General features: G+C 37.3%; 3 protein-coding genes across 8 annotated transcripts in view; all 3 read left to right on the forward strand.

Annotated features, from left to right (window-relative positions):
• The window catches only part of RASA2 (RAS p21 protein activator 2), a 46,877-nt gene extending 36,657 nt beyond the window's left edge, over window positions 1-10,220 (forward strand). The window contains exons 15-24 of one of the 2 annotated variants that reach the window (XM_032119451.1): window positions 609-715; window positions 1,929-2,015; window positions 2,120-2,197; window positions 2,670-2,743; window positions 3,764-3,870; window positions 4,158-4,240; window positions 5,078-5,286; window positions 6,040-6,143; window positions 6,741-6,930; window positions 7,822-10,220. In XM_032119451.1, coding sequence (XP_031975342.1) covers window positions 609-715; window positions 1,929-2,015; window positions 2,120-2,197; window positions 2,670-2,743; window positions 3,764-3,870; window positions 4,158-4,240; window positions 5,078-5,286; window positions 6,040-6,143; window positions 6,741-6,930; window positions 7,822-7,852 — 1,070 coding nt within the window. In that variant the 3' untranslated portion in view covers window positions 7,853-10,220. The remainder of the gene's footprint in view (window positions 1-608; window positions 716-1,928; window positions 2,016-2,119; window positions 2,198-2,669; window positions 2,744-3,763; window positions 3,871-4,157; window positions 4,241-5,077; window positions 5,287-6,039; window positions 6,144-6,740; window positions 6,931-7,821) is intronic. The other variant, XM_032119452.1, reaches the window with a different exon arrangement.
• A 6,114-nt stretch (window positions 10,221-16,334) lies between these two features.
• RNF7 (ring finger protein 7) lies at window positions 16,335-22,848 on the forward strand. 2 transcript variants are annotated; one of them, XM_032119233.1, is made up of 3 exons: window positions 16,335-16,547; window positions 19,609-19,656; window positions 21,129-22,848. In XM_032119233.1, exons 1-3 carry the CDS (start codon window positions 16,370-16,372, stop codon window positions 21,245-21,247), a joined length of 345 nt encoding a protein of 114 aa, XP_031975124.1. In that variant the 5' UTR covers window positions 16,335-16,369; the 3' UTR covers window positions 21,248-22,848. The 2 variants fall into 2 exon arrangements, with proteins under 2 accessions (XP_031975124.1, XP_031975125.1); XM_032119234.1 differs by having other exon boundaries at window positions 16,335-16,540; window positions 21,129-21,185.
• A 651-nt stretch (window positions 22,849-23,499) lies between these two features.
• Window positions 23,500-26,595, forward strand: part of GRK7 (G protein-coupled receptor kinase 7) — a 40,626-nt gene continuing 37,530 nt past the window's right edge. For all 4 annotated transcript variants that reach the window (XR_004242055.1, XR_004242054.1, XR_004242056.1 and 1 more), the window contains exon 1: window positions 23,500-26,303. Coding sequence is in view for 1 of the 4 variants with exons in the window: in XM_032119232.1 (XP_031975123.1) it covers window positions 25,701-26,303 (603 nt within the window). In the remaining 3 variants the exon portion in view is untranslated. The remainder of the gene's footprint in view (window positions 26,304-26,595) is intronic.

Raw genomic sequence — 26,595 nt, forward strand, 5'->3', positions numbered from 1 at the left:
GAAGTGATCATTAGAGTAAGAATGTGATCTCACTGTATTTCCCAGTTTAAAAGTGTAAATATACCCAAAATATTAAATGATAAAATCCTCATTTACATAATCAAAATTATATAATACTGTGGGCTTATGGTGCAACTCAGAATTTCAATTATATTTGTTCCTATGTGTTGACTGTATTTGTCATGCAAAATTAATGTGTTTGAATTATCAGTGAGTAGCTTTCCAGGTGAGTAAATCCAATAGCCCCAGTGTTTAGAGGCAGCTGCTGCGGTGTTTTATCTCTGGGTGCAGCATCCGGCCAAACCTAATCAACTGTGTATGTAAATGCTTGCAATCATCTCATTATTCCTCCCAGTGGAGCTGATGAGCCAGTTGTATGGGAAGAGAACTTCTTTTCAGAGAAATAAGCAATAAACATGCCACTAGAAGTAGGACATTTCTTACCATGACCACCTTTCTCATTTCATGCACTTCATTGATTTTTCTGTTCTATTTAAAGCTATAAATGTCTTCTCTGATGTTATCTTCCTAAGGATTTTTATGTTAACTGTCTTCATGATTTCCTGTTAAGTTCAGTGCATGTTACATTTCATGGTTTTTCTCTGCAGATGACCCTCATGTACAGTATTCTGCAGTGAGCAGCTTTGTGTTTCTTCGTTTCTTTGCTGTAGCCGTAGTCTCACCTCATACTTTTCATTTACGACCTCACCATCCAGTAAGTCTTGTGAAGCTTTGTTCTGTTTTGTTCATACCGTCAGATCTGTTGGTGTGGGAAGGCATAAGTTACTGTCAGTGGGGTATGTAACTGGGAAATGACTAAATGTCTCTAGGTTCAGTTTCCAAAGGAAATAAGATATTTGCAATTCTTTAAGCATCAGGTATTTCAGTCTTTATGGGGTGTTCTCAAATGATGTGGAAGTGCTTTCAATATTAGAGATGCTGTGCCTTTTTTTGAAATGTGCTTCTTGGGTAAAATAGCAACATGACTGAGGGTCCTTTAAGGTATAGGCCTAAATTGACTTGTTTGTTTCTACCAAGGAAATTAAACATCCCGATGTCACTTCTACATTTATTGCCATTTGTGGCTTAAGCAGAGGTTGTGGAGTTATGCAGTAATTGGTTGGTGTATTTATTCTCGACTCCACTAGTTGCAGTGGATTGACAAATTTTCCATTATTAGTTGTCAAGTAGATACACATTACAAAAATAGTTCAAAGACAGGAATATGGAGGTTAAAAAACCTGTATTATTTTTCACATTAAAACCAGAAAATGTATGAAATCTGCTGCTCTAGAAGTTATTATTGTCTAATTCTATCTACTTAGGTGTGTTGTGCCTTCAAAAGAAAAAAAAATACACTTGCTCAAATTCATTCCTTTAACATTATCCAGTTTTTTGAGTAAAAAAAAAAGTACAGGATTTTAACATTTGAGAGTTAAACATCTTAAAGGGAACAGCGAGGCCACTTTTGTAGGCTGTGTTTCTAATCCTGTACTAAAATGCAAGCAGTGAGGTAGCAAACAAATAGAATAAAAGCCTTAAAGTTTTAAAGTTCACTTTGTATTATGAAAATTTATACCATTTGTCCAGCAGTAGTTCATTATGTTTATTGTTCAGAAGTTAGTTAGATGTGTAGTAATGATTACAGGATTCAAGGGTTTCAGGTGTTTTATAGGTAAGAATATTTTCCCAGTACTACTATTAAATCCTGGTGGTAGTGACTAAAATACTAAATACTGTGCAGTAACTAATAAACTAAGTGTATTTCATATGCATTTTTTTCTTTCGGGGCAAAGAAAAGGAATGAAGATGTACCAGATTTACTACATTGTGTAACATAATAACTTTCTTGACATTTTAATTTTTAAATCAGTTTTTCCTGGACCTGTGAAAAAATATGACTTCTGAATTTTTTTTCATTGTTTTAGGATGCACAGACTTCTAGAACATTAACTCTTATATCAAAAGCCATCCAGACCCTGGGGAGTTGGGGAAGTTTGACCAAAAGCAAACTTGTAAGGCTATTAAAATTCTTTCTCGTTTCATAGACATGATGAATATTCTGTTTATTGAAAGTTTATATAAAAGTTTATTTATGTCAATATACTTTTCCTTTCAGTCAAGTTTCAAGGAGACATTTATGTGTGAGTTTTTCAAAACATTTCAAGAAGAAAAATTTACTGAATCTGTTAAAAAGGTACCTTTCAACTTTATTTTTTTATTGTTGGTGTATCTGAGCAGTCTTCATTATTAGAAGGTGGTGGTTTTGTTCAGTTTTCTACTAGAGAGAAAAAAAAAAGTAGTGGTCTGTTTCAGACATTAAAAAAAGCCCCAAACCAAAAAAACAACATAGCAAATCAATACAGTCAAATACAGAAGAGTTATACATAGTGAACTTAAGCTAATTTAGTTTAAAACTTTAAGTATACATTTTTTGAAAGAGACTTCATTGGATTTCTGTTTAGGAACTCATTAAAGAAAATGTGTGTGAGTGCTGGGCATCCCTTGTTACATTGTTCCAAGGCCCTGCAATATGTGTTCAGATGTTGCATAACATAACTGTTCTGTTCTAGGAGAAATTATACATTTATATTTTCAGAATAGCTTTTCCATTTTCTTGTGTTTCTAAATAGTGTATATTTGTATTGCCTGTGGTTTTTTTCCTTAAGTTCCTAGATGATGTTTCCTCTACCGAGATTAAAGAGCCCAGTGGCGTGAGCGAGCCAGTACATCTAAAAGAAGGGTGAATATATTTTGAATTTATATTGTGCATAACAGAATTGACTTCAGTGTTTTTTCATTAATGCCAGATTCAGATTAATGCATATTAAAATGTCTGATATACTTTAGAAATTATATTTGTAATTTAGAGAATTCTTAGGTTGCAGAATTAGTTTAAAAGAACAGATGCCAGCTCTAATACTTTAAATGCTTTTTTAAATACTTTAATTAAAAGTAGCTGAATACCTATTGAAGACTGACTGCATTACTGTCACAGTTCAGCATGTGCTCTGTGATGGTTTTTGAGGATTGTGAAAGTGTATGTTAAAAGAACGTTATTAATTTAGAATTATTCTACATGCTGTATAAGCCCAGCCAGCTAAATGTTCTGCTTTTAAAGTTAGATAAATAACTATTCTGTAATTGAAGTATTTAATATTTAGTGATAGAATGCTGTTAAATAAATTGAGGCGAAAGTCACTCTTCCTAAGAAATGAACTGTCTTTTTTGTGATGTTGATCCAGAATAGGTGATGATTCAACATTCATGGGGAAAAAATATTTAAATTTATTTGAGAAGCAGGTTTATAAGAAGAAAAGGCTTTTCTGTGAAACAGGCATCCAAATTTCAAAAAACCAAGAAACATGTCTCTTATTAAGATACTGAACAGACATGAAGGAGGAAACTGTAGTGGACTCAACACTATTATAGTAGTAAATTGATGGATGTTGTTAAAAATTTGGAATTCTGGATCTGAATAAGTAAGTATCCCCTCCAAATTTACTGCCACAAGCACCAGTCTGGACTGTGTGTTTTTCAAACTCCTTTCCTGTTTTTGGAACCTGGTACATGATCACCATCTCGGGAGGTAATCTTGAAGACCTGTTTTGAACAAGTAGTAGATTTTTTTTTTTTTTTAATGTACAGTGAAGTAGATCTTTATGTGGCTGCATGATGAACAATAATGTCTTATCTCAATAAATGCTTTTGAAAGCTCTTCAGAATACTAAGGGTTGCATTCCGTTTGATGCTCTCTTTACAGAGAAATGTACAAAAGAGCTCAGGGAAGGACTCGGATTGGTAAGAAGAATTTCAAGAAGCGGTGGTTCTGTCTAACAACTAGAGAATTCACATACCACAAACAGCAAGGTAAATAATGTTTATTTTACATTTATTTTTAATTTTCAGTATTTTCTAAGTGTTTGTATATTTTTTTGTGCTTTTAAAAGTGTGTAATTTTTTTTCCTTACCTGAAATACCTCTGATGTACTTTAGTTACTTTTGTCTTGATTAATCGAGGCTTCTGTCTGATTCATGCCTATTTTTTCAATGATAAAAATGCATATTTTGAGAGCATGAACTGCAGTGTCAGTGCCCTGAGATCATAAAACAGTTCTTAAAGATTGCTTCACTCCTCTGTTTACAATTTTTTACAGATAAAGAACCAATTTTCACAATTCCCATCAAAAACATCCTTGCAGTGGAGAAACTTGATGAGAGCTCCTTCAACAAGAAAAATGTGGGTCAAAAGATAGTTTATATGTGATTCTTGATGTGTTCTTTAAATAAAAGAATGTAACTAGCTTACAGAGTTGATGAAACCCCATTACTAAACACTTCAACAAAAAGTCTTTTATGGACCAGGAATAAAAATCTGTATGCAGTATCTCCAAGTACTCTGAACATGGAAATTAACCTGGAAATTTGGATATCTGCACCAACTTTCCTGACTGATTGTGACTTTGTCCCCCTCACCAAATTTCTGGAATGAAGGTTATAACTACACGACCTTATTAGAAAGAACTTGGAATTATATTATGTACTATGAGAAATGTATTATTACCAAACATTTATTTATTCCTTTTGATGAGAACTTCCTCATGGCCTTGTTCTGCCCTTGAACACATTGGTTATTTCAGTTCTTGTGCGAATCCAAACGTCTGAGGCAGTGATAAAAGTACAGCTGTCACTAAGGCTGAGGATGGCTAAAGGAGAGACTTCTGGGAATCTTCTGTTGCTGCCAGGATATGAAGCATGAAGGTTGTGCTTCATGGAATCTGGGGTCACACTTTAAGGATATGTGGATGAAGAGGATGAAAGATGCATCCTGTTCTAATTTATAAGGATTCTTTCTTAGATGAGGAAGTGGTGTAGACAGAACACAGGGAGCTGTTCTGGTGGGGCTTTTCTCCTCTGTGTAGTGGAAAGAGGTGAAAAGTCTGCCATTCTCTCATCTCACTTTCTGTCTTAATTTGACTTCATTGAATTGCCTGAGCACTGAAATCTATTTTGACATATTCGAAGTTGCTCAGTAACTGGATTTTTTACTCAGCAGAGTAATGTGTTTCTTCTACAGATGTTTCAAGTACTCCATGGAGAAAAGCCACTCTATATCCAAGCAAATAACTGTGTAGAAGCCAGTGAGTGGATAGAGGCTCTTTGCCGGGTAACGAGGTGCAACCAGAGGAGGCTGAGCTTTTACCACCCCTCTGCTTTCCTGAATGGGAACTGGCTCTGCTGCAAGGCCACCATGGAGAACACTGAGGGCTGTGCTCGCTGCACCGCGTAAGTCCCTTCCCAGGTGGAAAAGGGCAGGGTTCCAGGAAGTGTGTGAGTCACTCTGCAGCTTGAAAATGTGGAAGCAAGGCTTTCCCTATCTAATTTAGCAAGTGATGCCACAGAAACGTGCCATAGTGATAAGGCACAAACAACTGGATTTCACTAAGTCTATTAGTTTGTCTGCCACCCTGTGGAGGTAATCAATTCAGCATGGAAATCATAAATACCCAATGGCTGAGATCTTTTCATGCAAATATTTAATTCAGATGCCAGGCTGAATGCAGAAATATGACACACCTAGATCACCTGTATAAAATAATGAAAATACTCTGCTGCAGAAAGTTCAGCCTGGAATTTCTCTCTCCTTAATGACTTTGTCTTGTTTTATACAATCACTTTTTTTTTTGAACTTCACATATGTTAAAGCAGTGCACTAAGAAAGTCAGCTAAATAATCTCAGATGTAGATTCTAACAAATCATTTGGGTTTTGTAGGTATGTTGGAAAAATTAATAACATCTTACAGTGCTTTAATATCTTTTTAGAAGCTGCTGATTTTTGAAAACAAACAAATGCTGTGATTTCTTTCAAAAAAATATCCTAACCTGGGTAGGTTATATCATTTACAGACTTAAGTTTCATGAAGCTGTCTATGAGCGATAAACATGTTAAAAGGCTATGTATATTGAAAAAGGAACAGTTTTTACTTGCTTTCAAGAATTACTGATATTGATTACCTGTCTCTTTGCTCACCTTTTAGAGATGTTCCTGCTGATACTCAAATTGAGATTGATGGAGACAGAGAGACAGAAAGAATTTACTCACTTTTCACTGTCAACAGGTCTAAACTACAGAAGTTGGAAGGTACTCAAATGATAATTAAGAAGAATTACACTGATACTCAGTTCTAGTTCTCTAGGCCAACAACATCATTTTGAACAATTAACTGAATTTAACAATTCATCTGAAAATAATGGAAAGTAGAGAAAGAGATTGAATTTTTATCTTCTCAGCGCCCTGGTGTCTGATGTTCTTCAGGCATTTCTTTACAGTAGATATCAGGCATTGTTCTAATTGAATTTCCATATATGTAATATCTTTAATAGTTTAAACAGAGAGACTGCACCTATAGCTGATTGCTTTTCTGCCTGTGCCGTCCCTTTCCCGTCTGTGATGAATTCTATTGGACATGGTTTTGGTGCAAGAAAGCACTGAACTTCTCTTGATGTGAAGAGGAGAGAGCTGGATGCTCAAGATGCTGAACATGACTAGCAGAGAATAAGCTACAGAATTGTAAATACATTTAGTTGATACTGTCTCCTGCTTTTATCTTAATCCATTTTATGTGTAAGCCAGAATAACTTTCCATTTCAGAATTTTGGAGTTACCATTTACATAAGAGTTAGATTTGTTCTTTAATTGTTGAAATTCTAAGTGGGATGATTGTGTTTGTTTTTGTAGAGGCTTGTGGAAGTATAGCAGTCTATCAAGGTCCTCGAAAAGAACCAGATGATTATTCTAACTTCACAATTGAAGATTCTGTAGCAACTTTTCATACACTTCAGCAGATAATAGATACAGTAGAAAAGCTGAATGAATCACATGAAAAATACCAGAAGAAGAGATCATCTAGTGCCAAATATGGTAGTGAGTAAGTATCCTATGTAATTTTGACATTGATAAATGTGTATTTTGAAAAAAATTAATCATGGAACAAGGCCAGGCTTGCTGGAGTAGAGATAATGAAAGTAAAGGTATAGTTAGACAACACAGACATGGAGAGAATAGGATGCATCATTTGTAGTAGTGTGGCTTTTTACCAGCTGTTGAAGATCCAAGTTCTTGTGCAGGATTCCTCTGTTCCTGTTGAGATTCCTTTAAGTGGGTGCAGTGACTCTTTGTTTCCTTGCAACTTAACATTTGAAGTGCACACAAAATTTATTCATAACAGTATGCCTACCTTCTAATTCTTTTTTTTCTTTTTTTTTTATTTTTTCTCTTTTTTTTTTTCCAAAATTTTGGTTTAATAATTAAAGTATTGAGTTATATGAAACTGTCAAAATTTTACTGCTGAAACATATCTTTCAGGCAGTATATTTACTGTTTGTATTTCACTTGCCATACTCGATGATAAATACTATTTCTTGTGAAGGTAAAAAACCCTGTTCTTTGGAGTACATTGTTGTTCCAGAGCACATTCTTTAATTCTCTTCAGTCCTGGCTTATGCCTATGGAACACCACTAGCAAGTTTTCAGATTTCTTCTTTGCATCAATAAGGATTGATTCACCAGGAAAAAAAGAAAAGCTCAAACCCTGATTTGGCTTGCCTGAGTTAGTGTTTGATCCAAGTTGTTTAGAAGAATTGACTATGATTTAGAAGTCCCATGTGAAAGTAAATGAAGTCTTTGCAAATCACAAAATTTCACAATTAATGGTAGAAATGGGGTTTTTTTGCTTGATAAATTGAAATTGTATTATGAGAACAAAAAAGCAAATGTTAACCTTAAAAATATTTACATATAATATTTTGTTTTTTTGCAGAGAAAATCCGATTGTTGGAAAAGTTTCCTAACCAAAACAAACTGGCCCACTTGGATGAAAAAAGAAACTGGAAATGTTCTAGAGTGTTTTGGTTTTTTGTTTCGTTTCTTTTTTTAATTCATTATATGCATTTTTGCAAAGTATTTAAGAATGAACATACATGCTAGTTGTGTTGACAATCTATTTAATATTTAATAGAAAAATACCTTCTTGAAAATCTGGTCTTTAAGGTTTATTCTCATTTTGCTGAAGAACTTGAAGTTCCAGGTTCTTGAAGTAACAGGTGTGAATAAGTCCAAATGTTGTTTTGCCATTGCTGTCTTATTGGAAAGAACTTTCTAAACAAATAAGCTTTTTCATGGAAGAAAATCCGCACTGCATTTGTTGGTTGGATTACATCTCAGTACATACACTGCAAACTTGCATGAGTTTACCATGAGTGCCTGCCCTGCTGATACAGATCTTGAAATAGAAATCCCAAGCTCTTATGATGTGGAAAAGATCTGAAGCTTCTTCACAATCGATACATTTGACTTATTTTTTCCTTGTATTAGGTGTTGTCAGAACTTGATTTATCTACAGCTGAAGTTCTGTAGAACCATGCAGTATGCTGCAAATAATCTGGACAGCAGATACCAGTGTTAGTTATGTTATTAAGTACTAAAGAAGAAATCAGGGAACTTACGTTGTACCTCTTGTTTACATTTGGGGTGAGTAATATATGGAGTGACATTAGACCACTGTCTATTTTCTTTAGCATTTTTTAAGGTACATTTTTTTCTTAATCTAAAAAGAGGTGCAGGGTAGTAACATTCTTGTTAAATAGGTTTGCCTACAGATAGAAAAATTTAAATGTGAACAGATTGTCGTTAAGTACTGATCAATTAACATCATCCCATGTATGATTTAATATCTTGTTTTTATAAAAAGTAATAACTACGTCCAGCTCAACTTTTAACTACAAATCTAATAAATAATCTCTATTATAATCACTCAAAGCACTTTAGATATCTGGAGTATCCCAGATTATTTTTAGATACTTTGTAGTATCTGCTTGTTATGATCAGTTGAATGATCAACTTGTTTTGTCTTTAAGCAATGCTTCAGTGAATATTTTTGTATCTTTAGCTTCGTGGATTAATATTTGCCACTTAACACAATTTTAAACTGGCATTCCTGACTTTAGTAAGATCAATTTTTGCTCACTTCATCTGAGAAGTTAGGTTTATGCTGAGAAAAAGTGTATGTGTATAACCAGGAAGAAGCAAAGGTATTACTGTGGCAACTTTGCTTCATCAGTATTAAATACAATGGTACTCCTTGGAATATTATTTTTATTAAAAGTTGTATGTGGTACTTTTATTTTTAAAGCATTTTCTGTGGGGTCTTTTGTTGTTTTTGCTGGGTTTTTTTTTTTAGGTTTTGGGGTTTTTTTCCAATCATGACTTGGCCAAATTAATTAGGAATGTAACTTAGAATAGAAATACACAATGCTTGAAACAGTAAGATGTTGAAATTACCACATATTTAATATACTGTTGTAGGAAGGCTTTCTGTAATAGAAACAAGGTGGCAAGACAGGATTGAAATTTCTTTGGAATGAATGTAACTTGTTAGAATGACTATTGGGCTTAATACCAAGATACTTTAGAATATCTGGGATTCGGTACTAGGATCTACAACATCACAATTATTTAATCACCTCAGCTGGTTTTGCCTTTTCCTTTTTTACACATTTGATGTGTTGAACAGGACTTTTATTTGCCAACAGTTGAAATTGAGGGAGAATACAGCAAGGCCAGTAAATGTGTTTTGCCAAGGTAAAGGTAAAGATTAATTGTCGTTAATCAAAAGCTGCCATTAAACAAAGTTGAATGTGGTTGAGTGTCAGATTTAGGTTTTGTTGTATATGAATTAACCCTGTGGCAAACCCTCTTCCTTGGAGCCATTTTTTGTTGTTTTCAAAGTCAAATTTGTGAAAAAATGAGTTGTATACTCTTGCAATGTTGGGGGGGTTTTAATATGCACTTTTTTTTTTTTTTTTTTTTTGCTTTGGTACTGGAATATTGAGAAAAAAAACCTAAAAGGCCATTGAATACTTGTGACCATTAAGATTTGATTTCTCATGTTATAATGTTTTAAAGTGCAGTAGATGTTCTAGAATTTAATTAGGTACAAGTAGGATGATTAATAATAAAAGTTGCCTTCATTTTGATTAGTCTAGAAAAGTGATGTTATTCAGTAATTAGTTCTGTTAGGATTGTAAAAGTTTTAATGTTATTATGATGATGTATTGTTGAATGTATTTTTATTTAAATTTTATTTTCTTATCAAGACATTAAAATGTTTTGTAACATTGCTTGAGAATAACTCAGAAATAAATTACAACAAACCTGAGATAAGCTGTGTGTTTACTGTGAGCCCTGGCTGTTTAAAATGTTAGCATTTAGCTGAATGAATTGGGGTAACATACAGGACTTGGGTATAAAAAGAGAAACCTAATTGATGGTGGGGGCAGAACCCACCAAAATTAACCTGGGGGATCTGGCTTGGTCATCTACAGCATTGTTGCATTCTAAATTGGTGGTTGGGGAGAGACGTGGTAGTTCATCATTTAATGTAACAGCATGCAGAGAAGCCTTAGGAATTTGTTTAAAAAGTTTGCAGTGATTAGTCTGGTGTGTTGAAATACAGCTCGTACTGTGTTGTTAGGGATAGGTGACTGATTTTTTTCTTGTTACTGATTTGTGTTCCATTACCTGTGCTGTGTACCAGTACAGGCTGTAGAATTTGTCAGAACAATTTAAAATATATTGTATATGAAAAAAATAGTGTTTACTTTTCTCAATCTGCTTTCTTTTTTTTATGTAATCTGGGCACTTTTTTTGCCACCCATTCTCCCCTCTTATGTTTATGAGCCTTTTTTATATGGCAGTTTTGTACAAGCACATTTTAATGTCCTGAGGTGTTTTGTTTCCTTGTGCAGAGAATGGACCTGTTGTCCTTTGTTGCTGGCATGGAAGCTTCTGTTAAATTAGTTACAGGGCAAACCTTCTGGCCATTTTGGAATTAATTTTGAGGTAAGATGTATTAAGGCCCAATATGAGTGGTCACTACATTCATTTGTAGCTATTAGAAAGCAGAGGAATATAAATATGAAATTGGAAGTACAGGAGGAATTTTTTTGTGTGTGAACATTAAAAAAAAGAATTGTATGTGTTCTGTAATGATTATAGCAGAGTGATCCTTTCTTTTCTCTGCTAATGTACTGCCTTCTCTAACCATTCCACTAACCTGAATTTTCTCTAACCTGTGACACGAAAAGGGTATTCCCATTTCAGATCTGTAGATGTGTCACTCAGGGACATGGTTTAGTGGTAGACTGGGCAGTGTTGGGTTAACAGTTGAGCTTGATGATCTTAAAGGTCTTTTCTAATCTAAATGATTCCACTAATAAATATATGATAAATGCTTTACAAGACATTATCTTTAATTCCTGGTCATCTGTATGTATTTTAAATTACAAAGTTTGCAGCATTTACTCACGTGATAAGGACAGATTCAGTATTGTGTTTAAAAGAGCATGCACATGAAATCAAAATTATGCCAATAAGATCCCAGTAACAAGCAACTTCCAGTAGAATGGACAAATGCATGCAATTTACTTAAAGTTCTTACAAATACTTACAGAAGCATATATAACTAAGGGTTAGATGATTTATGCACATTAAATAAACCAGAAATTCTTTCATAGCAGTAAGGAGAGTATATGAGTGTTACTGTGTCCAGCTGTGATGAGACTGCTGCTGAAATACTTTGTGTATTCCTGAGATTCATCATAATAAACAACTGTTTAAAAAAAAGTTAATTTCAGAGTTAAGAGTAGAGCTGTAAGAATTGGGAATATAGACTGTAATTCAGCTAAATTACTTAGAAAGGCACTTTGTGTACCTAAATCAGGGACAAAAAAGTTGATAATTGATTGATTTACAATCAGAATGAGATTTTAAAAGATCCAGGGGCTACAATGTTCAGGAAATGCATATGCTTTGTAAGAATTTAATTAGGTACAGAAATTAAGAATTTTAATTAGGTATTCTTGGTAAGAATATTTTGGGTAATTTTTTTTAAATAAAAGCAAATAGATCACCTTGCTGAAATGCTTTTAAAATATTCTTTATGTTAATAAAGGTCCATGGAAAATAACAATCCATATATAAATCTTGCTTAATGCAATTTTCCATAGAATTGTATGATCAAGTTTTATATGTTTCAGTTCATCGTTATTTTAAAGCATAATTGCTGTGGCAGTTGTATGAAGTCCAGTTAACAATTTCACCAAAAAGAGGATGTAAATCATTATACTTATTTTAGAAACTTTATGGTTTTTTGAACCCCATCAAACAATTTAGTTTGCTTTAAGGGGCTGTGATTTTGTTCCCCACTTCCATCTTTCATTTTTGGTCATTCTTTGTACGCAGGGAAAAAAAGCTGAGAGAATCACAGAACAGCCAAAGTAAACCTACTGTGTGACTTAAATTCAAGACATACAGGTGAAAATCTCTTACCTGGTCCCTCTGATTTCTCAAAAGATCCAAGATATCCTGTGCTTTATGGTGGCAGACTCCAGTGTGTCAGGGAGCAGGGAGAGGCTGCTGTGTGTATCTTGAACAGCAGAAGGCTCCAAAGGCAGGCAGCCCCCTATTCCAGCAACACTTCCCTCCCGGAGCAGCACACAGGCACCGCTCCAGAGGGCTATTTCAGCAGCTCCCTGAGAGCTCAGGCTGGAGCTCCTGGGGTTTAGCTCAGCCCTTGCTCTTCTGCTCACTGTGACACTGTTGCTGCAGGATACAGAAACAAGCCTTCACCCCGTGGCAAAAAAGCAGGGAACAGAGGAAAAATTGGTAAGAAAGAAACTCCCCTTGAAGAATCAAGTGATCTGCAGTAAAGCTCAGACCTGACAATTAGTTGTATTTTTCATCCACAGACCTTTAAAGTACTTAATGAAATAAAGGGAAGTATCTACAATTTGGTCTCTTCGTTCCATGCTGGGGATGGCAAGACACTATACTTTGTATGACAATGCAAACTTAAAAAGTCCAAGAGGAAGGAGTATTTCCTCTGTAACAAAAATGTATTTAAAAGGTGCCAGATGCAGGCAAAATGCTTTGTCTGATATTTGGACATTTTCAGTATCTCAAGCCATGAACTGACACACCCCAGAGTACAAGATGCAGTATAAGCCAAGATGTTTTCACAAGTATTTGTACATTGAGACTTCCCATCATCCCAAGCTACACCAGGGGAGGTTTAGCTTGGATATCAGGAGGTATTTCTTCACAGAAAGGGTGATAAAACGTTGGAATGGGCTGCTCAGGGAGGAGGTGAAGTCACTGTCCCTGGAGGTGTTTAAGGAAAGACTGGATGTGGCACTCAGTGCCGGGGTCTAGTTGACAAGGTGGTGTTGGGTCATAGGTTGAACTTGATCTCAGAGATGGATGCACCAGGGTGTTGTGTGAAGAACAGAGAAGTTCCAAGTGTTTAGACTTCATTAAAACAGCTCAGCAAAATCAGGATCTCTTTAGTCTCTTGTGACACAGGGTTTTCCCATTAAAGCAGAGAGGTTCCTGTGCAGAAGTCATTAAGTCATTTTTTTTTTTAATAACTTCTGTAAGGACTTTCCTTCTGTGTATGACATGTCATGAATGTTCATTTGTTTCACTTGAAGAGTAAAGCACAGTGCATTTAGAATTCATAAAGAATCGAATTACTGGCACTTCTCTGTCTTTGAGCTCATTCCTGGACTTTTATGAAGTTCATGGCATATCACATACATACATAGGAATATTTGGATCCCTTTGCTACTCTGTGCAGCAATGTATTTCTGTGATTTATTCACTCCAGTCTCCCATCCAGTGAGATCCTCCCAGTCTAAAAGCATTCAGTTTTTTCCACAAATACATTATGTTTTCCTAATTCCTGTTGTGATTTCCTTTTTATTTCTGCATGCTTCTGTTTCACAGAAACTGTACCTATCAGCATTGGAGTCTGTTTTCCACTTTGTCAATTGCATCAGGCAGCTTCAGTAAACCCCTTAAGAGTTACTACTACAGGTGGGTCTGTCACAGATGGTGGTGTGCTGATACAGCTGTTGCCTCTGCTGTCTTCCTCTCTTGCAGCCCCGCTATTGCCATGTCTCGGCCCTAACTGGCCATTAATAGTCCCATGTAGCATATTCCTATTGGGAAAGAGTCACAGAGAGACATAGATAACCTAGAGTTTAAAAAATAGTTTTGGCAGAGAACTATGCTTAAATTATTTTCTTTGGCAGATAAATTGACACAGTCCTCAAGTGTTTTGATATATGTTAATCTATTGACAGAACAAACAGTAAGTGGGATAACACAGTCCAGCACATGCATCAGTTGACCAAGATAAGCACATACTTACATAACTGTTCTTTGCATTATCATAAAACTGATATTTTTGTAAAACCTTTGTTTTTAATAAAAATAATTTTCAATTCTATGTTTTGGAGTAAACAAACTGGAAAAAGAAAACAACAAAAATCTCAAAAAGTTGTAAGAGGAAAGAAGAAAGGGGGGGGGGGGAAAGGAACAAAATCAGGCTGTTTCCAGACATCTCCATTCTCAAAAGGATTCATGAAAATCTGTGCAAGGCATTGTATATCCTTTCAAACCACTGTCTGTGCAACACTCAGAATTCAGAAAGGCGTATAGATAATGAAAATGTTCTTAAAAGGCAATCTGTATATTCATTTGAAATGGGAGTAAGAGTATGAAAAGAACACTTATGGCAGTTATGTAAGTTGGGTGTCAAACACTTGGAGCTTTGAGTATTTTTTACATGGAGACAATCAGAATTGATGAATTACACTGCATCATTACTGTGAAATTATTACAGAAATTTGATTATAGATTGTGTAATATAAAGCAATATTTCAAATTTGGATACCTGCTATTACGAACATTGCATTCACAGCTGACAAGTTCTTTTTTTCCCATTCTGTAGCACACAATTGGCTTTAATTCTAGCTGAACAATCACTTGATTGGCTGAAAAGAATTTGGTTTGAGTTCTCCTATTTAGATATTCAATTTGGAATGTTTTCAGTGAATGAGATGAGCAAATGCCCAATCTGAAATAATGTGGTTTTTATTTACAGTTAAAAACAGTGACAATGTACATAGGGAAAAACTCTCTGAAAGAGCTGTCTTGATTTGTGCCACTCTCCCATGTGCTACCTCGTTAATGTCATGTGTGGCTGCAGGGGACAGATGAATTCTTGACTGCCAGAACTATTTCTCAAAAATGGCTTGAAATTTTTCTAATACAGCTCTTTAGGTGATAAAATAGCAAGAAAATAATTTTTAGGTGGGAAGCTATTACTTTATTTCTCTAAGGCAGTATGGACAGTCAAAGGTGCCTGTATCATATTTGCTCTACTTTCACTGCTAGTCTAAGTGGGGTTTATATTTGAATTTGTATCATGTATAGCACATGTGTGTAGGTTTGACAGCACTCAAACATAATTATGATCTCTGTCATACCTTGCTCTTAGAACTGAAAAAGAATTGCATCAGTTAGAGACACAAGGTAAATTGTGTAAAAACCCCAAAACTCCAACAGGCTTTGTTTTTTTTTTTTTTTTTTTTTTTTTAATCTCTATTTAGAGGTAGTTGACATTTTACATAGCAAAAATTAAATGTACTTAAGTCTCTGTTTGTTTTTTTAACTTTAGGAACAGATACATTTGAATTTTAAAAATCCATTTTACAAAATGCTTTTACAAAAAGCAATTTTTAATTTAAAACTTTCTGGATTACATCTAGTCCCAGTAATTCAAATTCAAAAGTGTAGTGATGGTTTTAAACATGGAAATGAATTATGAGTTAAAAGAGTGGAGTTGGCAAAGGTAACTGAACACTGTGAACTAAGAGAAGTGTGAATCAGCCAAGTTAAAATATCTTTTTCACATGTTGTTTAATAGTGTTCAAGGTGCTTCTGAATAGATAGTTGAGAAATGTAGAAACATAAAATCCTTAAGATCAATATAATTTTTTTTTTTTTTTTTTTTTACTTTATTACCAAGGTAGCCAAAGTGCACACCACTGCTGAAGCGTGTGGCTTTTTCTATTAGCAGTCTAAGGAAACGTGTTAAATTGAAAGATTGGGTTGTCTCCTCATAATCAAGGCAGTCCAGTCCATTGGTAAAGTTGCGATTGATTCACTTGCACTACAAGTGCTCATAGTACTCTGCGTATGAGGAGAACATCCTTCATGAGCCATGCTAAGTTGGCACCTGCTAGGTGTCTTGCTGAAACATAAAAAGCGCTCTAAAGCTCTGTGAATGCATTCGGTCTCGCAGACAGGCCTCCTTCCGCCGCGGGGCCGGGCCCCTCCCGCCAGGCCTTTCCCGCGCCGCCGCCGCCGGGCCCGTTCCGCTCTCCGCGCCGCGGGCGGGGCTGCGCTGCCGCCGGAGGGTGGCGCTGCTGCCCGCGCGGCCGCCGCGTCCCCGCCCCTCCGCCATGGCCGATGTGGAGGACGGGGACGAGCCCGGCGCCCCCCACTCGCTGCCGGGCTCCGCGGGCTCCAAGGCAGGCGTCCCCGACAAGATGTTCTCGCTGAAGAAGTGGAACGCGGTGGCCATGTGGAGCTGGGACGTGGAGTGCGACACCTGCGCCATTTGCCGCGTGCAGGTCATGGGTAAGCGCCGGCCGGGCCGTCGTGGCCTCGGGGCGGGGGGCCTGGGCCGGGCCTTGGGCCGTGCCCGCCGCCCTGGGCACGGCGGGCGCAGGGCAGAGACGCGGTTTCCGGCAGGAGGGGGGGCTGATGCCTCCCGCCTCCGCTTCCTCCTCCGCGCCTTCCCCGGAGGGAGGAGGAGGAGAAGGAGGAGGGCCCCGCGGGGCCGGGCCGCTGCTTTCCAGGGGCCACACGCGGCCCCGTCGGGCAGCGCGTGCCCCCTGCCCGGCCCCGCCGCACGCAGGGCCTGGGCCCCGCCGGACTGTTCGGTCACCGTCCCCGTCACGTGCAGTGCCGCCTTCGTCGTGAGGGCTGGTGCTCGTCTGCGGGCAAACTCCGCAAGCGCTGGCTTACAGCCGAGCTGAACCCAGTGCTGCGTGTGTGGGGCTGCTGTTTGTGTGGTGGGTTTTGTTAAGGGTTTATTGTTTGGGTTTGGTTTTTTTTTTTACGAAGCAGTTAGGGATGTACATATAAATTCATTTTTCAAATCTGTTAATCTAGGGCGTCTGACCCTACTTCACAAGCGTGATTACTGGTGCAGTTTAACACACATAAATGTACTGAGAAATGGTTTTGAAATCCAGAGACTGTTTGAAAGCACCTCCATTGTTGAATGGTATTACTGATTTCTGACACTTTTGTGAAATATGATATTTATCTTGATTCTTCGAAAACTGTTTAAATTCTTCCTTTATTGTATGTGCATATCCAATTTTTACTATTGGGCTGAATCATCCTAGATATAACTGTCCTCTCGGTTGGACTTGCAACACTTTGGCAGGAAAAATGACGCAAGATTCCCTCCAGAGCACCTTGGTTTTTTAGGGCCAGGAACCATGATACTGAAAATGAAGTCAAGATTTGGTTTAACAGAAATGAGACAAAATATGCAATGCTGTCATTTCTCATAAACATTTTTACTGACAACCTGCTATGGAACAGCAGAGGCAAAAGGGTGTACTAGAGGAAAAAAGATGCAGCGCAGACTTAAGTGGTGGGAGATTAATTGTTTTGAAGATTATTTGCTTTTGTATGGTAAACAGAGGCCACTCTGGAAATACGAAATTGGCTTCATTTGCCATGTAAACCATAATTTCAGAAATGTATTTATCCCCATTGTAGCTAGCCTGTTACAGGACACTATAAAAAAAAAAAAAGTCTTACATTAACAAAATCCTACCCAGAGCTATTATAAAAGTTAAAAAAAGAAGTCATTTTTTTCCTAACTAGACGAAGGGAGTACTTTTAATCTGAAACTATCAGAAAAATCTGGTAACCATTTTTTGAGAACAAACCACGTTGTTAGAATGTGAAACTTGATCATTACTGACTTCAGTTTAGCAATTTCATGTTGACCCTGCCAGAGCGGGTCTGGCTCCTGTAGTGCCACTGCGTCTACAGTAACCTTAGGTGGGAGGCAGTGCCAGACTTAGACTGGCGCTTGTTGAAAGTTAGTTTGTTTGACTTTTGCAAGGGAAGGAGGTATTAGTTGGCTCCATTTTCTACTGGTTTAACTCTTTGAACCAATGTGGTCTTAGATGCACAAGGGAAAGAGGAAAAAATGCAGGTGTTAGCTGGGAAGCTCAGGATTGCAGCTGTACTGGCTTTGCTGTCCTTAGCCTTTCAGACTAAATGCCTTGGGGTTATGATGTAGGAGTGGGGACAGCTTGCTTTGGTATGGTGGCAGTGATTTCTGTCCTTGGCTCTCTGTGCTGCGCCTCTGTCTGGAACTGCAACTCTAGGGCTCGATAGGACAGCTGATTTATTGTGACTCTTTCTGCCCTGACCCCAGATCAGTAGGCTCCCACACACCATGATACAAGCTGAAACACTTCGGCTGAATCTTCCCAACACCTTGGCCCTTAACTGCTGTTGAAATATAAATTATAGGAACAGACAACAAGAAACTTTTGCGTTTATCTCAGTGAGGAAAGGGCAGCTGTTTTAGAGTTCTCTCCTCTTTGTTCTCTATTACCTGAGAAAAGGAGGAATGTCTGGGCAGATCAGTCTAAAATAGAAGTACTGATCCTATCTGGCAGAGACAGCAAAAGTACTCAAATCCAAATTCTTGTAGCACGTTATGGTTTTGTCTTCTGGGAGAATACGGTCCAACTAGTGGCACGTAGGCCAGATCCGACCTGCAGACACTTGTTTAAACTAGTTCCTTTTCTTTGGAGGAGAAGAAAATGTGTTTGCTCACATAACCATTGAACACTTTCTATTGTGCATGATTTGTGCACGTGTGTCTGTGGCAGCCCATGTTGGGGCAAAGGAGAAGCAAAGGCATTTTTCCACTGTATTGTGTGGCACAGTAGGAAGCCTGGAAGTTGTCACTCTTGTATCTTACTGAGTCCTGGACCTGCCATCCAATCCTAAAGCCACAGACTGGAGAGCATAAAGATGATAAATACTTTTAATTAGATATTTTTTCCATACTTATTAATATATATTATCAAATGTACTGCTGTATTTGTATGCATATCTGACTCCTGTGAAAATTAGATGCAGGTACTTGTTAAGGGAAGCCACTATAAAAAGTAATAGGTGGTGGGAGTTGTGGTGAGATGCACAGCCTAAAAAATCAAAATTGTGAATGACTTCCTTAAAAGGAGATGCTGACATCTGAAAAACAAAGTCCTGTAATTAGTGTTTGGCTTTGTGCTTGCACTGGTCTTAATATGCCTAAGTGCCTTGGCACAAATCTGCGGGCTTTTATATCTACAAAATGGAGAAGGCGTTTTTTTCAGCAAAAGTTATGAAAATACCAAAGCAATGGAAAATAAACAAAACATGCTGGAGAGTTCAGAGTCCTTCTTATCTCTTTCAGATATATGTATTTCATTGTCATTTGCATAGTTTTAGAATTTAGGAGGGCTATTTAATGTTTAAGGGCCAAACTAGACATCAAAACTTGAGATTTTTACCTCTGTAAATTTGTTTTAGAGTTTATGTTTTCCTCTGACAAACCTATTCTTAAGATGGAATCCTGAGAATCAAATTGAGTCTTGTTCTTGTTTACTTTTAGATGCCTGTCTTAGATGTCAAGCTGAAAACAAACAAGAAGATTGTGTTGGTATGTAGTGACTTCATTGGCTTGTTTTTCAATTGAAGCTTCTCTCAGTGTGGTGCATTTTAAAGTTTGAAGGGAATACTGCTTTTATTAATGCTCAAAAGTAAACTGGTGTTTTGTTCTACATTGTATCGTCTTTTTACATTAGTAGTACTTTATACTTCATTTTTGAGCTAATAACTAATAAAATCAGTTTTCATGTCAGCTGTGCTGTAAAACAAAACAGCTTCCAATTTTCTGTCAACACGTACACAACTAAGAGGTTTTAGTTTCTTTCACTGTGAGCATATTTGAGATCATAATGTACATTTTTCAAGTGGGTAGGAAAAAGCTACTTTTTTCTTCAGAGGTGCCTACCAGAAAACACAGTGGTAGTACAAATAAAAATCCTCTGTTCTGAAATAAATGTGTGTCTGAGTTAGAAAGTGGTATTTTTCCCACTCTTAATTCGGAGATAATGGAGGCAGTGGCTTGGTTGTTCACTTTTCATTTTCAAAAGTGGAATCACTTCAGTTTAAACACAGTCATACCTTCAGTGCCAATGTATGCAAAAGAAAGTCTTAATTTTGACTGTTTAAATTGGAAATAGTTAAAACTATCTCAGAGAGTTTGCTTTAAACCTTCAAGATAACTTTTAAACCAGTGGTAAACCTTTCCGTGCTGTTGAGCTTTGTGTTTTCAAGTATATTGTCTCAAACTTAATCCACTGAGGGGTTTTTATGATTGTTTTAATGGAAATAGGGTTTTCCTGTTCTAAATATCTTAATTGGCTTGCTAAGTGTCCTATTTAAGATAGAGAGGAAAAAGTATAATTTACAGCACTCCTTTGATTGGTACGCTTGTACTCCTGTGAGGAAAATGTGTGCTGATAAGGAAAAAAAGCAAAGTAACTACATTTTAAAATATTATTCAGGAGTAAATGGATAACAGATAACACTTTTTGTAGTGTTGAAACAACTGTAGCCTGTGAATAGCTTCTGGTCTAAAGTCCCATTTTAAGACTATATACTGTGTTACATATGCCTCCTTGGTACCATACATTTCAGTTCAAACAGTGCATTTTATATGAGAATTGGGTGATATGCTCTTGTGTGATAGTGAGTCAGTAGTGCATTGGCTTTATTTTGGTACTGAGAAAGATAAGGGGAAGAACTTAAATAGTTGCAGTTATTTCCTGGGCAGAGCTGCTAAATGTGTTTAGACAGCCACAAAACGCTGTCACTTTATACAAGAAGGTGAGAATATTTGCATTTCTTTTTTTAATATTTGGAAATAAGTAAAAGGCTTGATGATGAAACTGACTATCATCAGGATGGTCATAATAATCCAATCTCAGTGGATGAATCAGTGATGACCTGTTTTGTCTCTAAAGTTTCCAATGATTATAAATATTTGAGAGTGATAGTTTGAACCTTGCTGTAGGTGTTGATTGAGCAGCTGAGTGTGACTGGAACATGTTCTTTCTTCTCTTTCAGTGGTTTGGGGAGAATGCAATCATTCCTTCCACAATTGCTGCATGTCCTTGTGGGTGAAACAGAATAATCGCTGTCCCCTCTGCCAGCAGGACTGGGTAGTCCAGAGAATAGGCAAATAAAAACTGGAAGGGTTTCTTTCTGTTGCATTTGTTGGAATGGTGTGTGTGTTATGCCCTATGCTCATGCAGAACGGAATGTGTCAATTAGGACACGACTCACTTGGTTTATCTACTCCAAGACCAGAGTGGGTTTGGTGCAGGCTCCTGGCTGCACAAGGTGCAGTTCATGGTCAGGCTCACTGCAGGGGTTCCACAATGAAACGAGAGACGCTACATCAACAAATGTATCTGCTATGATTAAAGTGTTACCTGTATCAGAGCATAGAAACCTGGTGGTGCAGAGTATACCCTAAACACAGATCACTTCATCTTTGATAAATGAACTAAATTAAAAGGGTCACCTTACCTGGTCTGATACACTGCATAGTTTACTGTCAGGATAAAATAATTCCTAAGTAATATTGTATGCAAAAACACTGTATGTTTTTTAAGAAACTGTTCTGGGTTTTAATCTAAAATGAACAGTGTGTAAAACATTTGCTATGTGCTTTTTCCATCACACTGTATTAAACATTTCTAATTTAGGTTTTCTTTATGACTTTTGTTTTGTTGTATCTCTAAGTGTGTTGCTCTATTATATTCTATACATTATTTCTACAACCATAAAATTAAAATTTAACTACATTAATAATGGAGACATGTATTTTTAATCGAAAGATTTTTGGTACTAAGACGTGTATTTGATAATCAGTTAATTAGCGGTGTAGACAATCTTGCTGGTTAGGTGATTAATATAGGAAGCAAACAAAAGTGATAATTTAAATAACCCAAGAAAGGAGGCACTAATTAAATCTAGGGAAAAAAGTTAAATTGTGATTTCATGAAAATTCAGTTGATAGAAATTTCTTTATTATCTTTTTATTGATCATAATATTTTGGAAGCTTTTTTTCATTTTTGTAGAAATCCTGAATATATCATCATCTTCGAATTTTTTCTTACAGATATTTAAATGCTTGCCTCTAACTTTGTCTTTTCCCTAAATATCCAAATTACTATGAATCTGAACATATGCTGTGGGATTTTTAAAATATATGTAATGGAAAGGGAGAATTATTGCTTTAAATCTGTAACAAATTCAGGCTTAACAAAAATGGTTAATCAACATGGGTGCAATTGAAGCAATATAATATGCATTTTTACTTCAAAATTATTATCTTTAATGTTTAATGTGTTTCTCAGCAGATGTATTTCTATCTAGTTCTAAGTACATTTAAAGAGGTTTATCTTCACTGCATAAAGTAGTTCCAGTCTTTGTGTCATCAAGCATATTGCAGAGTTTACTGTGGTTTTGTTTAATATTGTAATCTTGTTTTTAAGATGTTTTGGTTTTTTAATGTAGCTTTTGTTTCATTACACACTGAGATAAAAAATCCTGAGTCACTGTTACACTATATCACATCAGTTGTTATTATGCCAGATGATGTCTGTCTTAAAAATGAAAACAAATGTAAAATATGTTAACAATAGTAATGAAGTGCCTATAGCATTTACATTGTTGTGTAGTATTTCTGTATGTGTAAAAGTATTCCCAAAATTTTTGCAAAAAAAGAAAATCTGAGTGGATGTGGAAATAAATTTTAGCTGTCACAGTCAAACTGGATCTTACCTACCATGTATTTTCTCTTCCAAATTTGGTCCTAGGTTCCATCCTGTGACCTCTGGTAATGCCATATCATCCCATCAGAAGACTTTCTTCATATTTCTTTGGTTTATAGGTGAATATGGAAAGTACCAAACCCTGCTTTTAGCTCATGTCACATGCATGGCAAGAGTAGCTGAGAATTACAGTTGTGGAAGAGTTTTTCCAAAGTGTCAGCTCAAAGGGGTGTTGACACAAATGAGGTATTAGGAAAATTTATGTTGAAATCAAAGCAGCTGATATTTGTGTGTATCTCTTTGCATATTATAAGTACCTTGTTGACCAGTGATTGAGGTTCGTCTAGAACATAAGGTAATGCATTTTAAGTCCTGCATATTTTCTCTGTGATTTAGAGATTAGCCTAAGTCCCAGTCTTTCTATGAGCTTTGCTCCAGAGAGCTTTTACAAATCATACCCTGATAGGCCATTAGCATGGTTGCTAGTACATCCCCATTTTTAATTCTGTAATTGTTCACCTCTTGTACATGCAAAATAAATCATTTTTACTTCTCACCCAAATGTACTGTTTTATGAGCAGGTAACACTCTCTTAAATAGCTGTTATCAACTTACAGATTAATGCTGATCTACTTTGCTCCATAGAAATAATAAATGCTGGGCAGATTTGGATAAGTCAGCAAGCAAATCTCAAAAGTGACTGGAGTAATGAGTATGTGTTGAATGATCATATTGTTTGATTTTGCTTTTCATGGAGTTATGTTGTTTTAGAGAAAGTTTATGTTCCGTAGAAACTGGGAAAGATTCTAATTAATGGAGTAGAATAGTCTTTGGAGCTGTAAATGTGTGTCTTATGCAGGTGCCATAAACTTTAGGTATTTCCTTGATTTGCTTAGGCATGAATATACCAATAGCTGGTGTAAGCTTTAGTTCAGCGTTTGGACCCTAGCTACCAGCCATTTGTCCTGCTGCTCTTTGAGCTGTGGTGGATATTCTGGCTAAACATAAAAAAGACCCTACTGAATTTTAGGAAATAAAAAGCTTTATTTTAAAAAAAAGCTGAAATTAAAGCTTTATTACCTCCTTTCATGCCTTTCTCTACCCAGGGTGTTACAGGAATGTGTTGCTGTAGGCCCCATTTTCAGGACAGCCACAGCAGAATTCCCCATTTCTCCCTTTGGCTCTTCGCAGTGTTGCTTATGTTGTTGGCTGGTCTGCTGAGCCCTTTACGTAACCTTCTCCCGCCCTGTGCTTGCTCTCACCTGGCAGAACTGGCCAAGCTTTCGGGTGTCTGCCTTACAGTTCCTCCTGTTCTTATGCACACACAGCAGTTTGCAATGGATGGCCCTCTCCATCACACCTAGAAAAATACACCTCTGAGGGAATTTTGTAGAGCATGAGTTTTAATGTCAAATGGATTCAATGTGGACAGGATTAAGCATGTAAAAACAAAATACTGCATGGTTGTAGAGTGGCAAAAAGCAGCCAAGAAGGGCTTAACACTTATTGTAGGGAGTCTGAAAGGTGCCTGTTATTACTCTTGATCTTTAGTTTTTTTGATTCAGCTCTTCAGCTTGCTCTAAGATCATGAAAAAAAAAGAAGAAAGAAACTTGACCTTGACCTCAAGAATACAGCTTGACCCCAGTGTTACTTCTTTTCTTGTTCTCATAATACCTTCCTTATATTGAAGGAAAGTTTTAACAGCCAAATCACCTGACCCCAGAGCAGAAGGGGGCTTAGCCTAGTGAGTGCCACACATAATTTTTATTCTTTTGAAGGGAAAAAAATGCCTCCTGGTAGGCAGCCAGCAAGTGAAGTCAGGTGGAATTTGCCTTGACTTGATTATAATGTGCTTTGTCCCTTTGTTGATGTCATCTCAACTATATGCTGTTGCCACCTTCTTATCCGACCACTTTCTGTCATAAAGCTCAGTAGGGAAAATAAACTGAGGCCAAAACAACATATGGAAGTGTCTTGGCAAGATTTGGCTGGTCGTTTGAAGTGTTTCTCTTTTTTTCTGTGGGTAGGAGATGAAGTCAGAGCTGTGTTGTTTCATATATAAGGATTATTATTTTTAGACCAGCGGCAGTTCTTAGCCTCTGCATGTAATCTGCTCAGACAGAGCCACTCAAGGCAGCAGGGTTTGCATGAACTGTCTGCGGGGCTCAGTCACCGATGTTGAGTATAACTTGAGTTTTGGAGGTGTGAATGCTCAGAGCACTGAACTGTGTGGTAATTTAAAGCTCAACATCTCATGGTCATCTGTGTCAAGGTCTTTTAGGCATGGCAGATTTGTGATAAAAGCTTTTCGTAAAACCAGATCACAAGGTATGCAGTTGTTAGTCTGCTGATGTTTGGTGTCAACTGGGGGAGATCCAGGGCTGTCCTACTGACTGTGACCAAAGTGCCCCTGGGTTGGAGAGGGCATATATTGCAGACAGGAATCTCTGTATGCTCCCAGCAGCCAGGGACAGTGCATTTAGAGGGAATCTTGGTACATTTAAAGGTTATCAGGGCCCATTCTGAAAAACACCAGCTGAACCACGTGCGTTTGGTGCTGCCAGTGGGAGGGTTTGCCTAGGATGTCGTCCCTCAGCTATACATAGCAAACTCAAAGCTCCTTACAGAGAAACCTCTTACCAGTCACTTTCCACAAATGGTGCCTATACCTAAAGGTACTTAGTGAAAATCCTTGAGAGGTATTTAATGCAAAAGCAGTTAGACTGTCTGGTGTTTTTCAGAAGCCCTCTGACACACCACTAGCAGGGAGAAGTGCAGGGCAGCTACAGCACAGCACTTGGGCCAGTTATTCATTTTGTCTGAAACAGGCTCTGCCACCCCAAGGGCTTGCCAAGATGTGTGACATGGGGGGGCTCGACAACCTGATTGCCAACACTGCCTACCTCCAGGCAAGGAAGAGTGGAGAAGGAGATGCCAAGGAAATGCAAAAGAGGCGTAAGAGCCTCTCGCTGCCCAAGGTTGAGCAGTGCAAAGAGCACAGAGAGTCCATTGTTGCTGATTATGACAGCATCTGTGAACAGCAGCCCATTGGCAAGAAATTCTTCCGAGACTTTTTAGAGACAGTGCCAGAATATTTGGTAGGTAGGAACTTCCTGGATGAGATAGCAAGCTGGGAGTTGGCAGAGGACAATCTCAAGAACAGCATCATGGAAGATATTGTCAACAATTTTCTTAAGGAAGGCGGCAAAAACTATCTGTCTTTCATGAGCTCTGACTTGGTCAGCAAATGCCAAGCAGCTACTGCAAAAGACTATGAGAATATCATGCAGCTGGCCAGGGAGGAAACCAAACTCTTCTTTAAAGACAAGCCCTTCAAGGACTTCCAGACCAGCCCCTTTTATGACAAATTTATCCAATGGAAAGTGTTTGAGAAGCAACCAGTAACTGAGAAATACTTCTCCGAGTTCCGAGTGCTGGGCAAAGGTGGCTTTGGAGAGGTAAGAGCTTGTACTTTTAAGGATGTGAGTCATTGCTCCCCTTTCAAGACCAGCAGGTGGGTTTGCAAAGAGCAGTGGATTAAGCCATTGTATGAAGATTTGTAAAATGTGCTCCTTCAGATTGCCCATTTTCCAGAAATTAGACTGGGTTATTTATACCGTGATAGAGGTTCTGGTTAGCAAAGAGCTGCTTTAATGTTCTTATATTCTGTATCCATGCTAGTAAAAAAGCAGGCTTCTTTACAAAAACTTGCATGAATGTTCATGTAGTTAACTATTAGTCTGCTCCTTG

The sequence above is a fragment of the Corvus moneduloides genome, chromosome 10 (assembly GCF_009650955.1).
Source record: "Corvus moneduloides isolate bCorMon1 chromosome 10, bCorMon1.pri, whole genome shotgun sequence".
In the NCBI taxonomy this organism is placed as follows: Eukaryota; Metazoa; Chordata; class Aves; order Passeriformes; family Corvidae; genus Corvus; species Corvus moneduloides.